Source organism: Oncorhynchus tshawytscha, linkage group LG03, assembly GCF_018296145.1.
Source record: "Oncorhynchus tshawytscha isolate Ot180627B linkage group LG03, Otsh_v2.0, whole genome shotgun sequence".
In the NCBI taxonomy this organism is placed as follows: Eukaryota; Metazoa; Chordata; class Actinopteri; order Salmoniformes; family Salmonidae; genus Oncorhynchus; species Oncorhynchus tshawytscha.
In genome coordinates, this window is record NC_056431.1 from 51,080,612 (window position 1) to 51,103,385 (window position 22,774).

At 42.0% G+C, this 22,774-nt stretch overlaps 1 protein-coding gene across 1 annotated transcript in view; it reads right to left on the reverse strand.

Annotated features, from left to right (window-relative positions):
- The window catches only part of neb (nebulin), an 83,134-nt gene that overhangs the window by 51,469 nt on the left and 8,891 nt on the right, over positions 1-22,774 (reverse strand). Inside the window, 51 exon segments of the mRNA XM_042319336.1 lie at positions 779-982; positions 1,121-1,432; positions 1,543-1,650; positions 1,765-1,869; positions 2,068-2,271; positions 2,359-2,471; positions 2,474-2,669; positions 2,802-2,909; positions 5,855-5,959; positions 6,158-6,361; positions 6,449-6,760; positions 6,893-7,000; positions 7,114-7,218; positions 7,417-7,620; positions 7,708-8,019; positions 8,106-8,213; positions 8,308-8,412; positions 8,521-8,727; positions 8,937-9,248; positions 9,449-9,556; positions 9,717-9,821; positions 9,940-10,146; positions 10,280-10,591; positions 10,736-10,843; positions 11,081-11,185; positions 11,303-11,509; positions 11,620-11,931; positions 12,052-12,159; positions 12,272-12,376; positions 12,584-12,790; positions 13,851-14,162; positions 14,283-14,390; positions 14,633-14,737; positions 14,929-15,135; positions 15,536-15,847; positions 15,968-16,075; positions 16,322-16,426; positions 16,686-16,784; positions 17,004-17,111; positions 17,326-17,523; positions 17,814-17,927; positions 18,061-18,168; positions 18,397-18,501; positions 19,111-19,209; positions 19,367-19,471; positions 19,662-19,769; positions 20,173-20,274; positions 20,944-21,060; positions 21,630-21,737; positions 21,851-21,955; positions 22,519-22,623. Coding sequence (XP_042175270.1) covers positions 779-982; positions 1,121-1,432; positions 1,543-1,650; positions 1,765-1,869; positions 2,068-2,271; positions 2,359-2,471; positions 2,474-2,669; positions 2,802-2,909; positions 5,855-5,959; positions 6,158-6,361; positions 6,449-6,760; positions 6,893-7,000; positions 7,114-7,218; positions 7,417-7,620; positions 7,708-8,019; positions 8,106-8,213; positions 8,308-8,412; positions 8,521-8,727; positions 8,937-9,248; positions 9,449-9,556; positions 9,717-9,821; positions 9,940-10,146; positions 10,280-10,591; positions 10,736-10,843; positions 11,081-11,185; positions 11,303-11,509; positions 11,620-11,931; positions 12,052-12,159; positions 12,272-12,376; positions 12,584-12,790; positions 13,851-14,162; positions 14,283-14,390; positions 14,633-14,737; positions 14,929-15,135; positions 15,536-15,847; positions 15,968-16,075; positions 16,322-16,426; positions 16,686-16,784; positions 17,004-17,111; positions 17,326-17,523; positions 17,814-17,927; positions 18,061-18,168; positions 18,397-18,501; positions 19,111-19,209; positions 19,367-19,471; positions 19,662-19,769; positions 20,173-20,274; positions 20,944-21,060; positions 21,630-21,737; positions 21,851-21,955; positions 22,519-22,623 — 8,154 coding nt within the window.

The following is a 22,774-nucleotide window of genomic DNA, read 5'->3' on the forward strand; positions in this document are numbered from 1 at the left end:
GACATTTACTCCTAGTAAAAACTCCCTGTCTTAGGTCAGTTAGGATCACCACTTTATTTTAAGAATGTGAAATGTAGTTGAGAGAATGATACTTCCAAAGTTGTGGCAAAATGGCTTAAGGACAACAAATTCAAGGTATTGGAGTGGTCATCACAAAGCCCTGACCTCAATCCTATAGAAAATGTGTGGGCAGAACTGAAAAAGCGTGTGCGAGCAAGGAGGCCTACAAACCGGACTCAGTTACACCAGCTTTGTCAGGAGGAATGGGACAAAATTCACCCAACTTATTGTGGGAAGCTTGTGGAAGGCTACCCAAAACGTTTGACCCAAGTTAAACAATTTAAAGGCAATGCTACCAAATACTGATTGAGTGTATGTAAACTTCTGACCCAATGGGAATGTGATGAAAGAAATAAAAGCTGAAATAAATCATTCTATCAACTATTATTCTGACATTTCACATTCTTAAAATAAAGTGGTGATCCTAACTGACCTAAGACAGGGAACTTTTACTAGGATTAAATGTCAGGAATTGTGAAAAACTGAGTTTAAATGTATTTGGCTAAGGTGTATGTAAACATCTGACTTCAACTGTATTAGATAGGGTCTTGGACTTGGTGTTGGGGTGGACCTTGTTCTCCCATGCCTTAGTGTAGAAATGCTGCAAGATATCATATGAGAATGGCAGCTCCATAAAACCTCAAATTGGATTTTGGTGTTGAATTCTGGTGTAACAGGAAACTGTGTAGTTAGCTGGAAGACATTAGTTGAAGCTTACCTTGTTCATGATCTGGGCATTACTTTTGGCCAGAACGATATCCATGCTGTCGAGGGGGCTTTTGAAGGCCAGAGTGCTGGGGTGCTGGCGGTATTTCCTCTCACTCAAGATCTCGGCGGCCTTCTTTGCTTTTTCCACATCAAGTGAGCCAATGGGGACCCATCCCATTCCCCTGAGCCACTTCGTGTCAGCCCTGTACACCGCCTAAGAGGGATATCATACTCCCATTACATGGTGCCATCTCAAACCTTTTATCACTGGGTTTGACCAGTCCTGGGTGCTTCATTAACAATGTGAGTAAACATTTTACAAGAAAGAATGGAATTAACTTTTTAAACTTACCTCACTATTAATGTCATAGACATGTCTGGCCTGGACGACATCACTGGAGTCTGGCAGACAGGTCCAGTTGTGCAGGCGAGTTCTGTAGTTGAAGTCATTGACCTGGATCTGGTTCTTCTTGCACAACTCAAAGGCCATCATGTCCAATGGGAGGTGGAACTTGGTTTTGGACTGGTGGAAGTCCTTCTTGTACAGAGCATCGCTGGCAATCTTAGCTGAGTTAAGCGCCAGCACGAGCAGAGGGTCATCCTCGACACAGCGGGCTCCAATGTGATGGCCAACCTGTTTACGGTAGCCTGCCTTGTACTTGTACTATAACGAACCAAAAAGGTAGAAAGTATGTAATGGGGATTTCAGTAAATTAAAGGTGTACACAGTATTGATATAGTCAGTTCCTTTGTGATAACTAAATAAGTACTTACATCACTGATAATTTCCCTGCCGTGCTTGGCTGCGATGATAGCAATGGCATCATTGCGCAAATCATAGCCCTTCTTCTTATCCTCTTCCATTGCTTTTCTGTATTGGTTCTGTATGAAGAAGAAAATAAAAACATCCATAGATATGGATTTCTCCACAATAAGTATTATTTTTGAACATATACATTCATCAGGAGGGTTACCTTTGTGCCACCATTTACTTACCCAACTGTAGTTGGACTTGTTTGCATTGGCCAAAACCACTTCCATCGCATCTGGCATAATGTGGTTCTTGGTCTTGTCCTTCTCCCAGGCCTCAGTGTACGCTTGCTGCAATAACGAGTTTCAAGTTCAAACTAACAACATTAAGTGCCTCTTCATATCATTGGCTCAAATATAATGCAAAGTAGAGGAGATCAGATTACATTAAAGCAGGTTTAAATGATGGAATCATTATTTGAATATAATCTACCAGGGGAAACATATGAAGGCAAAGGATTAGTAAAGATATAACAGTTAGTCAAATACCTTGTTGGCATTATCATTATTTTGTTTAGCCAAAACCATTCCCATGTCTTGAACTGAGCTGGTGAACTTGAAGTTGCTTGGGTGCTGACGATACAGCTTCTCACTCAGGACCTCTGAGGCTTTCTTTGCCTTCTCAACATCAAGTGAGCCGATGGGAACCCATCCGATACCTTGTAGGCTCTTGAGATCAGCCTTGTACACAGCCTAGACACAACAATACCACAAAGGTCAAAATGGCCAGAATAAAAACAATCACACTGGAAAAACATGATCTAGTTAATACATACTTACATCACTCGCTATGTCATAGACATGTCTGGCATGGACGACATCACTGGAGTCTGGCAGACAGGTCCAGTTGTGCAGGCGAGTTACATATTTGGCATGGTTGACCTGAATCTGGTTCTTTTGGCCAACTCAAAGGCAATCATGTCCAATGGGAGGTGGAACTTGGTTTTGGACTGGTGGAAATCCTTCTTGTACAGGGCATCACTGGCAATCTTAGCTGAGTTAATAGCCAGCATAAGTAGAGGGTCATCCTCAACGCAGCGGGCTCCAATGTGGTGGCCAACCTGCTTACGGTAGCCAGTCTTGTACTTGTGCTACAGAAAGCAAATATGAAATGGCAGTGTTGAGGATTCTCTTAATTTTCCAGAAGTACAGTTTATATATTGTGTCATGAAATAGTTAAGAAATATAATCGGTTACGATGGCTAGATGTTCAATGAACTTACATCACTGATAATTTCCCTGCCGTGCTTGGCTGCGATGATAGCAATGGCATCATTGCGCAAATCATAGCCCTTCTTCTTATCCTCTTCCATTGCTTTTCTGTATTGGTTCTGTATGAAGAAGAAAATAAAACGTCCATAGATATGGGTATTTCAAATGTTTATTTTATTTCATCTTTATTTAGCCAGGTAGGCAAGTTGAGAACAAGTTCTCATTTACAACTGCGACCTGGCCAAGAATAAAGCAAAGCAGTTTGACACATACAAAAAAACAGAGTTACACATGGAATAAACAAAACATACAGTCAGTAATACAGTTGAAGAAAATCTTTATACAGTATGTGCAAATAAAGGTAAGAAAAGGGAGGTTAAGGCAATAAAAAGGTCATGGTGGCGAAGTAATTACAATATACCAATTAGACACTAGAGTGATTGATGTGCAGAAGATGAATGTGCAAGTAGAGATACATGGGTACAAAGGAGCAAAATAAATAAATAAATACAGTATGGGGATGAGGTAGTTGGATGGGCTATTTACAGATGGGCTATGTATAGGTGCAGTGATCTGTGAGCTGCTCAGACAGCTGGTGCTTAAAGCTAGTGAGGGAGGTAAGAGTCTCCAGCTTCAGTGATTTTTGCCATTCATTCCAGTCATTGGCAGCAGAGAACTGGAAGGAAAGACGGCCAAAGGAGGAATTGGCTTTGGGGGTGACCAGAGAGATATACCTGCTGGAGCGCGTGCTACGGGTGGGTGCTGCTATGGTGACCAGTGAGCTGAGATAAGGCGGGGCCTTACCAATCAGAAACTTGTAGATGACCTGAAGCCAGTGGGTTTGGCGACGAGTATGAAGCAAGGGCCAGCCAACGAGAGCGTACAGGTCACAGTGGTGGGTAGTATAAGGGGCTTTGGTGACAAAACGGATGGCACTGTGATAGACTGCATCCAATTTGTTGAGTAGAGTGTTGGGGGCTATTTTGTAAATGACATCGCCGAAGTCGAGGATCGGTAGGATGGTCAGTTTTACGAGGGTATGTTTGGCAGCATGAGTGAAGGATGCTTTCTTGTGAAATAGGAAGCCGATTCTAGATTGAATTTTGGATTGGAGATGCCTAATGTGAGTCTGGAAGGAGAGTTTACAGTCTAACCAGACACCAGACACCCACATATTCTAAGTCAGAACCGTTCAGAGTAGTGACGCTGGGCGGGCGGGTTTGGGCAGCGATCGGTTGAAAAGCATGCATTTAGTTTTACTTGCATTTACGAGCAGTTGGAGGCCACGGAAGGAGAGTTGTATGGCATTGAAGCTCATCTGGAGGTTAGTTAACACAGTGTCCAAAGAAGGTCCAGAAGTATACAGAATGGTGTCATCTGCGTAGAGGTGGATCAGAGAATCACCAGCAGCAAGAGCGACATTATTGATGTATACAGAGAAGAGAGTCGACACAGGAATTGAACCCTGTGGCACCCCCATGGAGACTGCCAGAGGTCCGAACAACAGGTCCACAGATTTGACACACTGGACTCTGTCAGAGAGGTAGTTGGTGAACCAGGCGAGGCAGTCATTTGAAAAACCAAGGCTATTTCATCAGCCGATAAGAATGTGGTGATTGACAGAGTCGAAAGCCTTGGCCAAGTCGATGAATACGGCTGCACAGTAATGTCTCTTATCGATGGCAGTTATGATATCGTTTAGGACCTTGAGCGTGGCTGAAGTGCACCCATGACCAGCTCTGAAACCAGATTGCATAGCAGTAAGGTACGGTGGGATTCGAAATGGCCGGTAATCTGTTTGTTAACTTGGCTTTCGAAGACCTTAGAATGGCAGGGTAGGATAGATAAAGGTCTGTAAGCAGTTTGGGTCTATAGTGTCTCACCCTTTGAAGAGGGGGATGACCTTGGCAGCTTTCCAATCTTTGGGAATCTCAGACGATACAAAAGAGAGGTTGAACAGGCTAGTAATAGGGGTTGCAACAATTTTGGCAGATCATTTTAGAAAGAGATGGTCCAGATTGTCTAGCCCGGCTGATTTGTAGGGGTCCAGATTTTGCAGCTCTTTCAGAACATCAGCTATCTGGATTTGGGTGAAGAAGAAATGGAATGGGGGGGCTTGGGTGGGTTTCTATGGAGGGTGCCGGGCAGTTGACCGAGGTAGGGGTAGCCAGGTGGAAAGCATGGCCAGCCATAGAGAAACACTTATTGAAATTCTCAATTATAGGGGATTTATCGGTAGTGACAGTGTTTCCTAGCCTCAGTGCAGTGGGCAGCTGGGAGGAGGTGCTCTTATTCTCCATGGACTTTACAGTGTCTCAGAACTTTTTAGAGTTTGTACTACAGGATGCGCATTTCTGTTTGAAAAAGCTAACCTTAGCTTTTCTAACTGCCTGTGTATATTGGTTCCTAATTCCCCTGAAAAGTTGCATATCACGGGGGCTATTCGTTGCTAATGCAGAACGCCACAGGATGTTTTTGTGCTGGTCAAAGGCAGACAGGTCTGGAGTGAACCAAGGACTATATCTATTCCTAGTTCTACATTTTTTGAATGGAGCATGCTTATTTAAGATGGTGAGGAAGGCACTTTTAAAGAATAACCAGGCATCCTCTACTGACGGGATGAGGTCAATGTCATTCCAGGATACCCCGGCCAGGTCGATTAGAAAGGCATGTTCACTGAAGTGTTTTAGGGAGCGTTTGACAGTGATGAGGGGTGGTCGTTTGAACGCAGACCCATTTCGGATGCAAGCAATGAGGCAGTGACCACTGAGATCTTGGTTGAAAACAGCAGAGGTGTATTTGGAAGGCGAGTAAGTTAGGATGATATCTATGAGGGTGCCCGTGTTTACGGATTTCGGGTTTTACCTGGTAGGTTCATTGATCATTTGTGTGAGATTGAGGGCATCAAGCAATGATAGCAATGGTAATCAAATCACAATTTATTTCAAATGCATTTAACAAAGTTACAACATACTTTACTGAAGAAAAAAAACAAAACAATAAGTATTATTTTTGAACATATACATTCATCAGGAGGGTTACTTTTGTGCCACCATTTACTTACCCAACTGTAGTTGGACTTGTTTGCATTGGCCAAAACCACTTCCATCGCATCTGGCATAATGTGGTTCTTGGTCTTGTCCTTCTCCCAGGCCTCAGTGTACGCTTGCTGCAATAACGAGTTTCAAGTTCAAACTAACAACATTAAGTGCCTCTTCATATCATCAACTCAAATATAATGCAAAGTAGGGGAGATCAGATTACATTAAAGCAGGTTTAAATGATGGAATCATTATTTGAATATAATCTACCAGGGGAAACATATGAAGGCAAAGGTTTAGTAAAGATATACCAGTTAGGCAAATACCTTGTTGGCATTATCATTATTTTGTTTAGCCAAAACCATTCCCATGTCTTGAACTGAGCTGGTGAACTTGAAGTTGCTTGGGTGCTGACGATACAGCTTCTCACTCAGGACCTCTGAGGCTTTCTTTGCCTTCTCAACATCAAGTGAGCCGATGGGAACCCATCCGATACCTTGCAGGCTCTTGAGATCAGCCTTGTACACAGCCTAGACACAACAATACCACAAAGGTCAAAATGGCCAGAATAAAAACAATCACACTGGAAAAACATGATCTAGTTAATACATACTTACATCACTCGCTATGTCATAGACATGTCTGGCATGGACGACATCACTGGAGTCTGGCAGACAGGTCCAGTTGTGCAGGCGAGTTACATATTTGGCATGGTTGACCTGAATCTGGTTCTTTTTGGCCAACTCAAAGGCAATCATGTCCAATGGGAGGTGGAACTTGGTTTTGGACTGGTGGAAATCCTTCTTGTACAGGGCATCACTGGCAATCTTAGCTGAGTTAATAGCCAGCATAAGTAGAGGGTCATCCTCAACGCAGCGGGCTCCAATGTGGTGGCCAACCTGCTTACGGTAGCCAGTCTTGTACTTGTGCTACAGAAAGCAAATATGAAATGGCAGTGTTGAGGATTCTCTTAATTTTCCAGAAGTACAGTTTATATATTGTGTCATGAAATAGTTAAGAAATATAATCGGTTACGATGGCTAGATGTTCAATGAACTTACATCACTGATAATTTCCCTGCCGTGCTTGGCTGCGATGATAGCAATGGCATCATTGCGCAAATCATAGCCCTTCTTCTTATCCTCTTCCATTGCTTTTCTGTATTGGTTCTGTATGAAGAAGAAAATAAAACATCCATAGATATGGATTTCTCCACAATAAGTATTATTTTTGAACATATACATTCATCAGGAGGGTTACCTTTGTGCCACCATTTACTTACCCAACTGTAGTTGGACTTGTTTGCATTGGCCAAAACCACTTCCATCGCATCTGGCATAATGTGGTTCTTGGTCTTGTCCTTCTCCCAGGCCTCAGTGTACGCTTGCTGCAATAACGAGTTTCAAGTTCAAACTAACAACATTAAGTGCCTCTTCATATCATTGGCTCAAATATAATGCAAAGTAGGGGAGATCAGATTACATTAAAGCAGGTTTAAATGATGGAATCATTATTTGAATATAATCTACCAGGGGAAACATACGAAGGCAAAGGATTAGTAAAGATATACCAGTTAGTCAAATACCTTGTTGGCATTATCATTATTTTGTTTAGCCAAAACCATTCCCATGTCTTGAACTGAGCTGGTGAACTTGAAGTTGCTTGGGTGCTGACGATACAGCTTCTCACTCAGGACCTCTGAGGCTTTCTTTGCCTTCTCAACATCAAGTGAGCCGATGGGAACCCATCCGATACCTTGTAGGCTCTTGAGATCAGCCTTGTACACAGCCTAGACACAACAATACCACAAAGGTCAACATGGCCAGAATACAAACAATCACACTGGAAAAACATGATCTAGTTAATACATACTTACATCACTCGCTATATCATAGACATGTCTGGCATGGACGACATCACTGGAGTCTGGCAGACAGGTCCAGTTGTGCAGGCGAGTTACATATTTGGCATGGTTGACCTGAATCTGGTTCTTTTTGGCCAACTCAAAGGCAATCATGTCCAATGGGAGATGGAACCTTGTCTTGGACTTGTGGAAGTCTTTCTTGTACAGAGCATCACTGGCAATCTTAGCTGAGTTCAGAGCCAGCATGAGCAGAGGGTCATCCTCGATACAGCGGGCTCCAATGTGGTGGCCAATCTGTTTACGGTAGCCAGCCCTGTATTTGAACTTAATAAATGATAATGAGATAGTTAGGTTTCATTCAAAAGCTGAAGTTCACACACCATTTATTCAATAAACAGTGTTTAACTTACATCGCTAGCAATGGATGTGCCCTGTTTGGCTGCCTGGATTGCAATAGCATCGTTGCGCAGGTCATAACCCTTCTTCTTGTCCTGTTCATTGGCAAGCTTATACAGTGTCTGTACAGGAGAAGAAAAACATGTTTTGAATGACTGAATTATGACAATGCAGCCTAAATGAACAATACGATGAGGTGTGGAAGGAATAACTTACATTGCTGCAGTTGATCTTGTTGGCTCTGGCCAAAACCACCTCCATTGAGTCTGGCATCATGTGGACAGTAGTCTTATCCTTATTCCAGGTGTCAATGTACGTTTGCTATAAGACAGATATATTTGTTAGTGTTTTGAAGTATCACCATGTATATGTGTATATAATATACTGTATACATATACAGTATGCATAGACATAGATGCAAAGAATGACCTTGTTCATGATCGCATTGTTAGCACTGGCCAGGACAAGGTCCATGGAGTGCATGTCTTTGGTAAACTTGAAGCCGCTGGGGTGTTGGCGGTAAAGTTTCTCACTGCCAATCAGGCTAGCTGTTTTGGCTTTCTCTACATCCAGAGAACCAATGGGAATCCATCCTGTGCCTTTGATGTAAGTCTCATAGTCACTTTTGTACAAATTCTGCAGAAATAAGTAAATACTATCAGGTTCTAAATAACAGAGTAAAGAATTGACGGACAACATAAAACATTCTCACAGATTTGGATGTGGTTTAACAGCTCAGAATAGGGGAATGGATCAATTATTGTCAGGGAAAAAAATACATTGTACACAAAAACATGTTGTTGTTTTGTTTGTTGTTATGTATTTATGAGTAAAATAATACTCACATCACTAGCGATCGTCTGCATCTGCTTAGCCAACTCCACATTCATGGCATCGGCAAGCACAGTGTAATGGTGCTGGATCTTCCTGTAGCCTGCATACGTCTGCACTGTGGAGGCGTGTTTGGCATGCGCAATACTCATCATGTCTACTGGGGAGTGGTACTTCAGCTTAGACTTGTGGTAGTCCTTTTTGTAGTTCTTGTCACTCTGCAACCTGGCCACCTCCATGTAGTGCACCAGCAAGGGGTCATCCTGAAGATTACGGCAGCCCACTTGTTTTCCCCTATTCTTCTGGTGATTCAGCTTGTACTTGTACTGTGTAAATAAACAATGTATTATTCCCAGAACGAAAGATAATATTTCGAAAAATAAGAATTTATTGGACACAAGGTCCAATGGAAATTCCCCTTCTGCTTTATCCCAACCGATCTGATAGACTCACATACTCAAACAGAGGTTGGAGCACATTGTAAAATGGTTTTAAAGGCTTTTATTTGTTGGTCTGAGTCACTCACGTCGCTGGCGATTTTGGTGCCCTGCTTGGCAGCCTGGATGGTGATGGCATCAACCTTCAGGTCGTAACCCTTATTATACATTGCCTCCAGACCTGCTTTGTAGGTTTTCTGGAATGGAGGAGAAACTATTTATAAAAAATATGACCAAAATAACATTTGTTAAATACTTCCAAGACCTATTTGAAGTTATATTGCAAAAGCATGATGGATACAAAGAGGAATATTTTGATGATAGATAGTAACACACGTGTGGAAATGGTAGCCTTACCTGACTCATGTTGATAGCATTAGCCTTGGCCAGGACAATCTCAGGGGCATCTGGCATCACATGGACTGTGAGCTTGTCCTTGTGCCATTGTTTGGTGTATTCTTGCTGCAATCAAAATGATTCACCAATCAATTAACCTAGACTCTCATTATGAGACACATTAGAAATAAACTGTGATAACAGCTTTATTTTTCACAAACGTACACGTCTGGTCTGAGCATACCTTGTTCATGATCTTGTTGTTGTCAGTGGCCAGGACCATGTCCATGGAGTCCATCAGCTTCTTGAACTGGAATTTGGAAGGGTGTGTACGGTACTTATGTTCACTCTGGATGTCCGCGCCAACCTTTGCAAGCTCCACCGGCAGCGAGCCAACAGGAATCCATCCCGTTCCTCTCACATAGTTGTTCCAGTCAGACTTGTACTCGTACTACAGAAAGACATTAGAGTTGAGAAACAGGTGATTAGCAAAACAATAATATGAGTGGTAAGGATGTATAATTGATCAGCAATGTTTACTATGTTTAGTTGGTGCTATGTTACTATGTAACTGCTGAACTCACATCACTGCAACTGGCATTCATGGTGCGAGCCAGCTCAAGGTTCATGGAGTCAGGGAGAAGAGTGTAGTGGTGTTGGACTTTCCTGTAGCCAGTATAGGTTTGCACTGCAGAGGCTTGCTTAGCATGTGCAACACTCATCATGTCAACTGGAGAGCAGTACTTCAGCTTGGACTTGTGGTAGTCCTTCTTGTAGTTCCTCTCACTCTGCATCTTGGCCACCTGCATGTAGTGCACCAGCAAGGGGTCATCCTGAAGATTACGGCAGCCCACTTGTTTGCCTCTTCCCTTCTCGTACGCCAGCTTGTACTTGTACTGTAAAAAATATACAGGTGTTTAGTCAATTACAGAAGCAGCATCTGATCACATTAATTCTCTACACAGTTGATAGCTGATAAAAGTGACAGAAAACAGGATCTATGCAGCAAGCAAAAATAAATGAAATTATTTTACACTTACGTCACTGGCAATGGTAGTGCCTTTCTTGGCAGCCAGAATGGCAATGGCATCAGGTTTGAGATCGTAGCCCTTTCTATACATGTCCTCCAGACCGGATTTGTAGAGTTTCTGAAAAGGTATATAGACACAGCTTAGAAACAGAGCCCAAAAAGGACTATTAAATGCATGGTTCTTACTTTTAAATTACAGTTTGAATGTCTGTGACTTTCAGACTTTTGAAAGTAGTTTTGATTCTATAGATTATGATTAAAATTACAGTAACTAGTTAGAAAGGGGCAACGAGTATGCCGTCGTATACAGTATTAGTTAGTAGTGACATTGGAAGATGAGATGTGATGATCATACCTGACTCATGTTGATAGCATTAGCCTTGGCCAGGACAATCTCAGGGGCATCTGGCATCACATGGACTGTGAGCTTGTCCTTGTGCCATTGTTTGGTGTATTCTTGCTGCAAAGTAATTGACACAAACACAGATAAAGAATAACATTAGGACAAACGAGATAACATCACATTTTAAACAATCTGTTTTTAATTTCCAATATGGTGTTACAGTTTATAGTTTACCTTGTTCATGATCTTGTTGTTGTCAGTGGCCAGGACCATGTCCATGGAGTCCATCAGCTTCTTGAACTGGAATTTGGAAGGGTGTGTACGGTACTTATGTTCACTCTGGATGTCCGCGCCAACCTTTGCAAGCTCCACCGGCAGCGAGCCAACAGGAATCCATCCCGTTCCTCTCACATAGTTGTTCCAGTCAGACTTGTACTCGTACTGGAGAATGAAACAAAGGCAAATAAATTAAGTATTTGACACTCGGAAGCTTTTTAACAGAAAACGTACACCCCTAGTACTAGGCTGAAGTCGCATAAACAAGTACTCACGTCACTGCAACTGGCATTCACGGTGCGAGCCAACGCAAAGTTCATGGAGTCAGGGAGAAGACTGTAATGGTGTCGGATCTTCCTGTAGCCAATATAGGTTTGCGCTGCAGAGGCTTGCTTAGCATGTGCAACACTCATCATGTCAACTGGGGAGCAGTACTTCAGCTTGGACTTGTGGTAGTCCTTCTTGTAGTTCCTCTCACTCTGCATCTTGGCCACCTGCATGTAGTGCACCAGCAAGGGGTCATCCTGAAGATTACGGCAGCCCACTTGTTTGCCTCTTCCCTTCACATGGTCTTTCTTGTACTGGATCTGAAAAGAACAAGTAAAAAAATCATCAGATAATCTGACACTATTTAAAGTAGGAACATTGTTGTTGACTACATATTGTACAGCTTTTTATGTTGTCCTTGTGATTTATTGCATACTTACATCACTGGCAATATGTCTGCCATGCTTAGCATGGATGACAGAGATAGCATCTGGCCTCATGTCGTAGCCTTTGGCGATATCTTCCACCCACTTGTGCTTGTAGTGAGACTATGAGAAATCAAAGAAACCAGTCAAACATCGCCTGTCTATAGGCAATACTTGCACATCTTTAAAATGTCAGAGAAATTGAGTCTGTGTGTGTTTGTGGGTGTTTACTGACCTCACTCAGGGTCTGGGCGTTGTACTTGGCCTGGAGGAACTGAGGGCTGTCTGCAGGCAGGTTGTACGTGTGCTTGAACTTCTCGCCAGACGCTCTGTATGAAGCCTGAACAGAGAGAAATAACAAGGTAATCACATTCAACATCCATAGTAGGGAATAAAATACATGGAATAAAAACATGAAAACCATTAATTTCCTCACATCTTGTATGTAAACTCAATAAATGTATGACTTCTGAAAGATTAGCCTTGGTGGGCTAAAATAGATCCTAAAAAACAATAAATGATAATCAAAGTTACTTTAAGTTCTTACGTCATCAAGTAACTTGGTGTTGGTCATGGCAAGGGCCATGTTCATCTGGTCAGTCAGACTGGTGAACTTCAGGGTGCTGGGGTGCACACGGTAGCCGTGCTCATCTAGGGCTGCCTTGGCTGTCTTAGCCAACTCCACCTCCATAGAGCCAATAGGAATCCAGCCAGAACCCCTGTACACGTTGTTGTAGTCAGACTTATAGGTGTTCTGTAGAGACACACAGCGAAACAGGAAAGGTATCACAACAGGTATTAGGACAGGTATCAGGAAAGGTATAAGGACAGGTATCAGGACAGGACAGCTTTCAGGACAGGCATCACGACTGGTATCAGTAAAGGTATTAAAACAGGTTTTATAACAGGTATCAGGACATGTATAAAGACAGGTATCAGGACAAGTATCAGGACATGTATAAAGACAGGTATCAGGACAGATATCAGGACAAGTATCAGGACATGTATAAAGACAGGTATCAGGACAGGTATCAGGACAGGTATCAGGACAGGTATCAAGACAGGTATCAGGGCAGGTATCAGGACAGGTATCGGGACAAGACAGAACAGCTATCAGGACAGGACAGGTATCAGGGAACGTATCAGGACAGTTATAAAGGCAGGTATCTGGACAGGAATCTGGACAGGTATCAGGACAGGTATCAGAACAGGTCAGATATCAGGACAGGTATCAGGGAAGGTATCAGGACAATTATTAGGCCAAGTATACGGCCAGGATAGGTATCAGGGCAGGACAGGTATCACAACATGTATCAGAACAGGACAGGTATCAGGACAGGTATCAAGACAGGACAGGTATCAGTAAAGGTATCAAAACAGGTATCAGGACAGGGCAGGTATCAGGTCAGGTATCAGGTCAGGTATCAGGACATGACTGGTATTAGGCCAGATATCAGGACAGTTATCAGGGAAGGTATCAGGACAGATATCAGAATAGGGCAGGTATCAGGACAGGTACCAGGGCAGGTATCAGGACAGGTATCAGAACAGGGCAGGTATCAGGACAGGTATCAGAACAGGTCAGGTTTCAGGACAGGACAGGTATCAGACAGGTTCCTCTCACTCAAAATACACTATTGTCCACAAAAATCATTACTACTATTGTCAGCAATGGATGCGGTTAGTGTTGATGCCCACCGGATCGATAGTAGTTACTGCTTATGCACACAGGTCGATAGTACACTTACTCAGTCAAGCCTGGTTTCATACCATCATTATGGTATTGAATGGCAAGGATATTGAAATGAACTCACGTCGCTCTGGATCTCCATCATGGTACGAGCCAGCTGAACAGGCATAGCCTCAGGGAGAAGAGTGTAGTTGTGGAGGCTCTTCCTGTAGCCAGCATAGGTTTGTGCTGCGGAGGCTTGCTTAGCATGTGTAACACTCATCATGTCAACTGGGGAGCAGTACTTCAGCTTGGACTTGTGGTAGTCCTTCTTGTAGTTCCTCTCACTCTGCATCTTGGCCACCTGCATGTAGTGCACCAGCAAGGGGTCATCCTGAAGATTACGGCAGCCCACTTGTTTGCCTCTTCCCTTCTCGTACGCCAGCTTGTACTTGTACTGTACAGGAAATACAATGATGAATGTAAATACCATGAATAGCATGTCATGATTATGGTCAACTATGGTTAATCAATAAACCAAAATACAGATTTAGAATTTCTTCCAATTCATACATACATTGCTGGCAATATTAGTGCAGGCCCTGGCAGCGAGGATGGGGATGGCATCTGCCTTCATCTGGTGTCCTTTGAGAATGTCTTGACGGTGAGCGTATGTGTAATAGTTCTGTGATGAGGAGAACGAGAAATAAACACATTACTTACAGACACATTTCAATGAATGCATCATGGTAATATATATATGTGTGTGTGTGTGTGTGAAATAGGATTGTAATCAGTCAACATATAACCAACTATACAGTATAAATAAAGGCACATTTAAATGAATGCATGGATATGTATGTGTATTGATTGTGTATGATAGCAAAGGTATATAATAGTATGGACAGTGATCAACATGTAACCAACCGTGCTGATGTTGACAGCGTTGTATTTGGCTTGCATAAACTCTGGTGCATCTGCAGGGAGATTGTAGGTGTGCAGGAACTTCTCTCCACTGGCTTTATAGTCATGCTGCAAAAAAAACACATCATAACAACAATAGATTTAAATCAACACTTCTGTTCAGTTCAATTAAATTCCATCCAACAAAATGTATTTAATACAAAGTGTATTTCAACCAAATGTATTCAATAGAAAAATTTAATTCAATGGACAACCATGGATTAGATTTTTGGCCTTCCTAGTAAGTAAATACTACTCACAACATTCATAATCTTTTGGTTCTGCTTGCACAGCTCCATATTCATGCCGTCCATCTTGCTAGTGAATTTAAAGTTTTCAGGGTGCTGCCTGTACTTGTGCTCATCCAGAGCGGCGCCGGCCTGCTTGGCTAGCTCTACTGGAATGGATCCGATAGGGATCCAGCCAGTTCCCTTCACATAGTTCTCCCAGTCCGCTTTGTAGTTCACCTGCATCCGGCAAGGAGAGGAGACAATGTGAGAAATGCTGCAAAAAGCCACTACAATAAAAATCTAAGATGCAGCATTACAACTTACAAGTTAAAGCTAGAGTTTCTAAAGGCCAGAGGCTAGTACTTTCCCAACCAGCCTAGTAGAAAATGTGCCAAACTAGCCACCAGGCCAGTGAAATGTTTGAATTTTTTTATTTAACCTTTATTTAACGAGTCAAGTCAGTTAAGAACAAATTCGTATTTACAATGACGGCCAAACCCGGCCAAACCCTAACCTGGTCGACGCTGGGTCAATTGTGCGCCGCCCTATGGGACTCCCAATCACGGCAGGTTGTGATACAGCCTGGAATCAAACCAATTATTTAGTTCTATCCCTGGGTAGGAGTCAGAGTACTTACATCACTGGCGTTGGTGTTCATGGTGCGAGCCAGCTCAAAGTTCATGGAGTCAGGGAGAAGACTGTAATGGTGTCGGACCTTCCTGTAGCCAATATAGGTTTGCGCTGCAGAGGCTTGCTTAGCATGTGCAACACTCATCATGTCAACTGGAGAGCAGTACTTCAGCTTGGACTTGTGGTAGTCCTTCTTGTAGTTCCTCTCACTCTGCATCTTGGCCACCTGCATGTAGTGCACCAGCAAGGGGTCATCCTGAAGATTACGGCAGCCCACTTGTTTGCCTCTTCCCTTCACATGGTCTTTCTTGTACTGGATCTGAAAGGAACAAGTAAAAAAAACATCAGATAATCTGACACTATTCATCGTAGGAACATTGTTGTTGACTACATCTTGTACAGCTTTTTATGTTGTCCTAGTGATTTATTGCATACTTACATCACTGGCAATATGTCTGCCATGCTTAGCATGGATGACAGAGATAGCATCTGGCCTCATGTCGTAGCCTTTTGCAATGGTTTCCTCCCAGCTTTGCTTGTAGTAGTTCTGAAAGAAAGCAATACGGTAAATTATTACACTATTTCCACGAGACACTAATACAACACAGTATAGGCATGCTGCAGTGCACACCCAAGAAGGCACAGTTGTATTTGGAGTAAAGATGTCTACACAGTTCAGAGTAGTGTGCTCTTTATAGAACGGGCAGGCAGTGATAATATGATAAAACATTTGATAATTCATGAAATTAAACATGAATATGAGGCATAACTAATTAGTCTTAGTCAACAGTACCTTGCTGATGTTGTAGGCGTTGCATTTGGCCTGAAGGAACTGGGGGTCATTATGGGGCAGCGAGTACTTCTGGTGGATCTCCTCAAGACCCTTCTTGTAGTGAAGCTGCAGGGGAAGAAGAATACAAATTGCATTGAGTGCACAAACACATATTTATAGATATAAAATAGGTGTTCCATCCAAATAAATGAATTACTGATTGTTTCATCTTTATTTAAATTTGAAAAAAAATCACATTTGTACCAAGTTGAATATGTCACCGCTATGAAGTAAACCGTTTTCTCGACACAGGGAAACCGCCCCATGATGTCTAAATGATCTGAATAATTCTATCATCCAATAATGTTACTATAATAATACTCACATCACTCCTCATTAGCTGGTTGACCTGGGCCTGCATCATGACTGGGTGGTCAGCGATGGAGGTGAATGGGACGGTGTCTGGGTGCTGACGGTACTTTCTCTGAAGTGGAGGAAAAATTGGAACAAATAGGTCAAAGCAGATGAAACCAATCTTGTTGTGTTTCTGTATTTTCAAAGCAAGAAAAGACCATACATAACAAAACATATTTTACAATTTATAGTGTTTTTATTGTGAGAGTTATGGTATGGTTTCCTGAGTATTAACTACATTATGGCAAATAATCTTAAACCTTGAACAAGATCATGTTGTAGTAGCTACCTCATTGAGGATCTCTCCGGCTTTCTTGGCCTTCTCCACTTCCATGGAGCCGAAGGTGACCCAACCAGATCCTTTGGTGAAGTTGTTGTAGTCTGAATGGTATTCATTCTGTAGTGAGGGAAAATAACCAAGTGGGAGTAATACTTTCATTATACTTCTACCGTTTTTTAAATGCTCCAATATTATTAAAACCTTTTCCCCAGACCTTTAATAGGATGAAAGCAAACCAAATCAATCAGTCAATCAATTAGATCAATCAGACAGATTAATTAATCAATCTATCTATCGATCAATCTATCAATCTGGTTGATGGTGTTCTTACGTCACTCTGGATGATGTTGGCATTCTTGGCCCGGTCCAGGGACATGGCGTCGTAGGGCAGGAAGTAGCGGTTGTGGATGGTCCTGTAGCCGGCCATGCTGGCGATACCCTGGGACTTCTTGGCCAGGGTGTTAGACATCATGTCCAGTGTGGTGATGTACTTGGTCTTTGTCTTCTCGTAGTCCTTCTTGTACTCACGCTGTGGAGAGAGTTTGAGAGAATTAGAAGGTGAGGCACCACATACTCTCTATGATAAAAAAGTGTTTATTTAATATAAAGTTGAGACGAGTCACAGTAAGCCCTTATACCCCTGTCACACTGACAGCCACTATCCTCATATTTCTGTTTCATACCAAAACTAAGTGGAATTGAATTTACTTTATCAGGTTTAAGACATTGCACATCAACCAACATTTCAAATTTGCCAGATTAAGCTAGCCGACACATTTTTTGTCTAATCTTGATTCCCTGGGCAGGAAAATGACTTACATCACTCTGTATTTTGGCCACGTGCATGGAGTGTAGCATCTTGGGGTCGTCATGGATGCTGAGGGCTCCCACCATCTTTCCCTTGTTCTTCTCAAAATCCTTCTTGTATTTAACCTGAGGGCAAAGAGCAAAAGTTAGGTCAAGGCCTATACTACAAAGTACACCAAAGGAAACTGTCAGCATTATCAATATGAATACTAATATTACATGTATGTGTAGATGTTTATGTCAGTGCGTGCATACTCACGTCACTGGCTATATTTGTGTGGGCACGGGCTGCAAGGATTGAGATAGCATCACCCTTAAACTCGAACTGCTTGGCTTTTGCTTTCTCCCAATCATACTTGTAACAATTCTGCACAGAGTTGCAAATACATTGAAGATATCAGTATCATGCAAGTAAAAATCAGGAGGGTTTATCCAATGAGGTCAACGATAACCAACTACAATGATTGTGAAATGATGTCAATACTAGCATATTATTTTCAAATCTTATCATAGCAAATTAAATTATAACTGGATTCGATTTACAACTGTATTTTTAAAACATTATCTACAGTATCATCAACAGAATTTGGCTTACATCACTAAGGTTAAATGCGTTAACTTTGGACTGGATGAAGAATGGGTAGTCTGGCGGCAGGGCACACTTAAACTTATCCAACTCATACGCCGCGTGGTAGTTGAGCTGGAAAAGACAGAAAGAACCTCTTGAAAATACAGTAGTCATGTACAGGAAAATGTACAGTTGGCACTATGTAGATCAGAGGAGAGCTATATTGTGGAGAAGATGAGTACTACATGGGTCATTCCATACCACTAGAGGGCAGTGCTGCCTGTCTCAAAGGAGTGAGAGGCCTCTCCTTTTCAGAGTAGTCTCTCATAACTGTCAGCCCCCCTCCTCTCATTTGAGACTAGGGTTATTTTCAGCAGACTGAATGCATGTTGCTATTAATACTACAGAGAGAGAGAGATAACTCTCTCTGGTTTCCATGGCGTCCACAGGAAGACAGCTGAGCTATGTGCTAAGTGGATGAATGAGCACATTTTCAGGCAACAGCCTTCAGGAATCTTTAATGTCATGGCAACGGCTCAACCTTGAAGTCTATTTTCTGGTATATGTTCCAAAATTCTAACAAAATTCTAAATCATATATTTTTTAACAGGTTGTTCCATTGAGGTCATAATACCTATTTTGTAAGGGAGACAGATATACGTTATTGTAATTTCATACTGTAACTATTTAAAATTGAACTTAACACTCATATAAGGTCTGTCGTAAAAGTTGAATACATACATCACTCAGCTGTTTGGCGTTGATGGCAGATTGCACTTGAACAGGCGAATCTGTCACTTGCGTAAATTTCACTGTGTCCGGATGTTGCCGGTAAACTTTCTGCAAAAAAGTAAATTAAATTATATCAAAAAGTAAATTATACATTTCAATATCAAGAATAAAAATGAAAGAATTATGTCAATCTAATGTTCAATCACTAATCATAGTGCAAATGACTGGTTATAATTTGTAATATTTCTTCAAGAGGCATACTTACATCTTTACACTGTGCAACTTTCTTATAAGCCTCATATTCTGGCGTCATGGTTTGAGGATAGAAACATCTTGTCTTGATGTCCTCATAATCTGCTTTGTAATTTTGCTGAAAAGACAGAAGAACAGATGATTCCTTTCTAATCACTGAGAGTGAACTTGCCTGTCGTACACTGGGCCCTGGATCAAACTAGTGCACTATATAAGGAGTAAGGAGGCATTTGAGAGACAACCAATGTCTTTCTCTTAACAAAGCCTCAGAGGAGAGAACAAAATAAAAACAATGCAACATGACTTACCTCGCTCTTTATTTCCTCCACTTTCTTGCAGTGAAGCATGTAGATGTCCTCATAGCTGCCAATATAGTGTCCCTTCACCTCATTCTTATACTTGTCTTTATAATGTACCTGTGAGGGGAGATAGAGGGAGTAAAGATGAATCCATGTAAGATCCATTCGCCACTTACATACAATAAAGGAGATCCACTTTAAATCATCAGTCGGGTCGTTGCTGCCATTTGTAATGTCTTTCTTGAACTAACACTCGCACTTGTCTTTTCTTAATAGCACTGACTTTGCTGATAGCTACTTTATTGAGGAGAAATGTACTTACTATGACTGCGTTGTGTGGTTGTCTCACCTAGCTATCTTAAGATGAATGCACTAACTGTAAGTCGCTCTGGATAAGAGTGTCTTCTAAATGACTAACATGTCCAATGTAAATGTAAAATGTGCTGTTCAATGATTTGTTGAACAATTTAAAAAACAAAACATTAACATTGTCAGTGAAGACTATGAAGGGAATACTCACGTCACTGAACTTTTGTACAACAGAGTCCATCTTGAATTTGGGCGTGTCACAGTAGTTGATACTGGACCCCCTCGATTTCTCATAGCTGGCCTTGTACACTTTCTGCAAAAGGAGTGACCAGAGAAGAAATGATGAGCAGAAAATAATGGCAACCAAAAGTAGTTATATGTCTCAAATACATATCAAAGTTAGCACTTGGCTTTCAATTGATGAAATTCGGCAAAATGAGTAAAACTATATCCATCTTATTTCCAAATATAAGGCTCTATGAATGGCTACACTAATTATTAACAAGTTGACAGTGAATGACTAGTAACTAAGTAGACTCATCAAAGTAGTGCTTGGGTCATGTTACACCTTCACTGGTTTAACTACAGTATAAGTGGCTCCTGATAATTCAGTAAGATGGGTGGTGCACCCTTACTTACTGTCATGATTTAAGTAGCAGGAATCTGCTGTGATAACTTCTACCCTGTTAGCGGCCAACTATCAAACTGTCCAACTAGCAAACTGCCAACTGTCTAGATAAAAATGTACTAGTAAAAACTATATAAGTTCATTTGAAACACGAGTAGTGACTTTTGAGAACGGAGATGAAAGATAACTGTTGCTGTCTGCCAGAACATGGGATGGGATACTGAATGGTTTTCTGTAACTAATGACTGCCTCTCATAGAAGAGACGTGATTGTTTAGCTTCCTGTAACTTCTGTCTATTTCAGTATGACACCTGTTTGGACCAATGGTTCAGTCTCCCCGACTTAGACACTTACGTCACTCAAGATGGTGCCAGCGTATCTCAGCTGCCTGAGCATAGGGTTGTCAGAGGCTGGGAGAACATTGTAGTCAGCCACCGCTTTGCTCTTCTCATAGTCCTTCTTGTATTTGATCTGAGGAGAGAAGAATGGGTACAAGTCAAAACATTATACATATGGTTTGCTGTGATACAGTGATTCATGGCAAGGTTAATACAATTACTCATCATCATAGCAGATTTTGGATTGAAGTGTTTAAATTGGATTGAAAAATGCTTATAGGCAATGACTCCTTCTCAAAACTACAAAAAAAAGCTAGTTTTTTTACCACCTACGTTTTAGCCTAAATGTATTTAAACTACTGTTTGCCAGTGATTTATTCTTTATCAAGTGTTCTGACTCTGGGTACAGAACATGTGTGGGCACATCTTGATGTCTGCGTGACAAAAGAGTCACGGTGTTGACTCACGCTCTGTTTAGAGCTCGAGGTCAAACCAGTGTCGTGTGTCTCTCTGCTTGCTGCCGCATGAGATGGATCTATAAACATATACTCAGCCAGCTCCCACTTCCCTGCATCTTTTCTCTGAGAGAAGCAGAAGACAGCTGGTTGGTTGGTTAGCTGGTTGGTTGGTGTGTGTATGTGTGTGTTGTGTGTGCTTGTGTGTTCTCCTTTATGTCCCTCTCTTTGAGGGCTATAGACTCACTGAGCTGGCAGCGTGACCAGCCTTCTTGTTCTGTTTGTATTCTGGCGTCTCAGTTTGCATAAAATTGATTTGGTCTTTTATGTCCTCATATGCAGCCGTGTACTTTTTCTGAAATGAGAAAAAACAAATATTGATATGATGGGTTATGACTTGATGAAGGCATACTGTAATGTAATTTATGCCAATAACTATTAATATGCTATACAATAGTGGGCTCTTACATTGCTGACGTTGTCCATAGCCACCCTCGCAACAGCCACATCAATGTAGGGCGTCTCGCACCAGTGGCCCTTGACGTTCTTGTTGTAGTCCTCATGGTACTTGAGCTGCAAGAGAAAAGCAAGGAAAAGTCAGACTTTGGGGTCATTTAAAATAAGCTACTGAACTAAAATGGAAAAATAGAGGCATGACACAATCAAGAAACACTTCAAATATTATCTGTCAAAATGTTGCCTTAAAAGTCATTCAAAACAGAATGATATGAACATTATAGATGGACGCTGAAATTGTTTGGGCCTCTGCAGCTACAGGGGGTGTATAAAACATGTTGGGAGCGGCGGGGATTTAAAATAATCTCAGGCTATTGTCGTTGCACCACGTCTGTCTGCCAGAACAGGGCTGCTGCCTTCCAATAATATCATGGAGCAGGTGGCAGTCATCCCCCTCTATCTCCCAGGGACAAGGACAGCAGGGCTGGGGACCTCACCCATGTCAGGCAGTGACTGACAGCACCCACTGGTCCACCTTGTCCTCACTGTCAGGACTCTACAGCTGAGGGCTATGATAATGATTCTCTCAAATGTCTACATTACAATGCTGTCAAGGATGATGAGAAGCCATTGTCAATGAATCAGTGTGTGTGTGTGTGTGTGTGTGTCACACCACTTACGTCACTGCGCTGTTCAAAATTTTTCTTGGCCAACTCCATATCATTAGGGACAGCCAGAGAGGTGTACTTCGCCGTGCGTTCAGCATGACCCTTCTTGTACAAGATCTGCAGAATGGAGCAGAACAGAATGGTGAGAGGAACAGAAGAGACACAGAAGGGAGACAGGAAAGTAAGGAGAACAGTGTGTTAGAAGGGTGTGTGCTGGTTTCAAACCCATATTAACACCAGCTTATTTGCTCTGAAGGCAGCAGCAGTG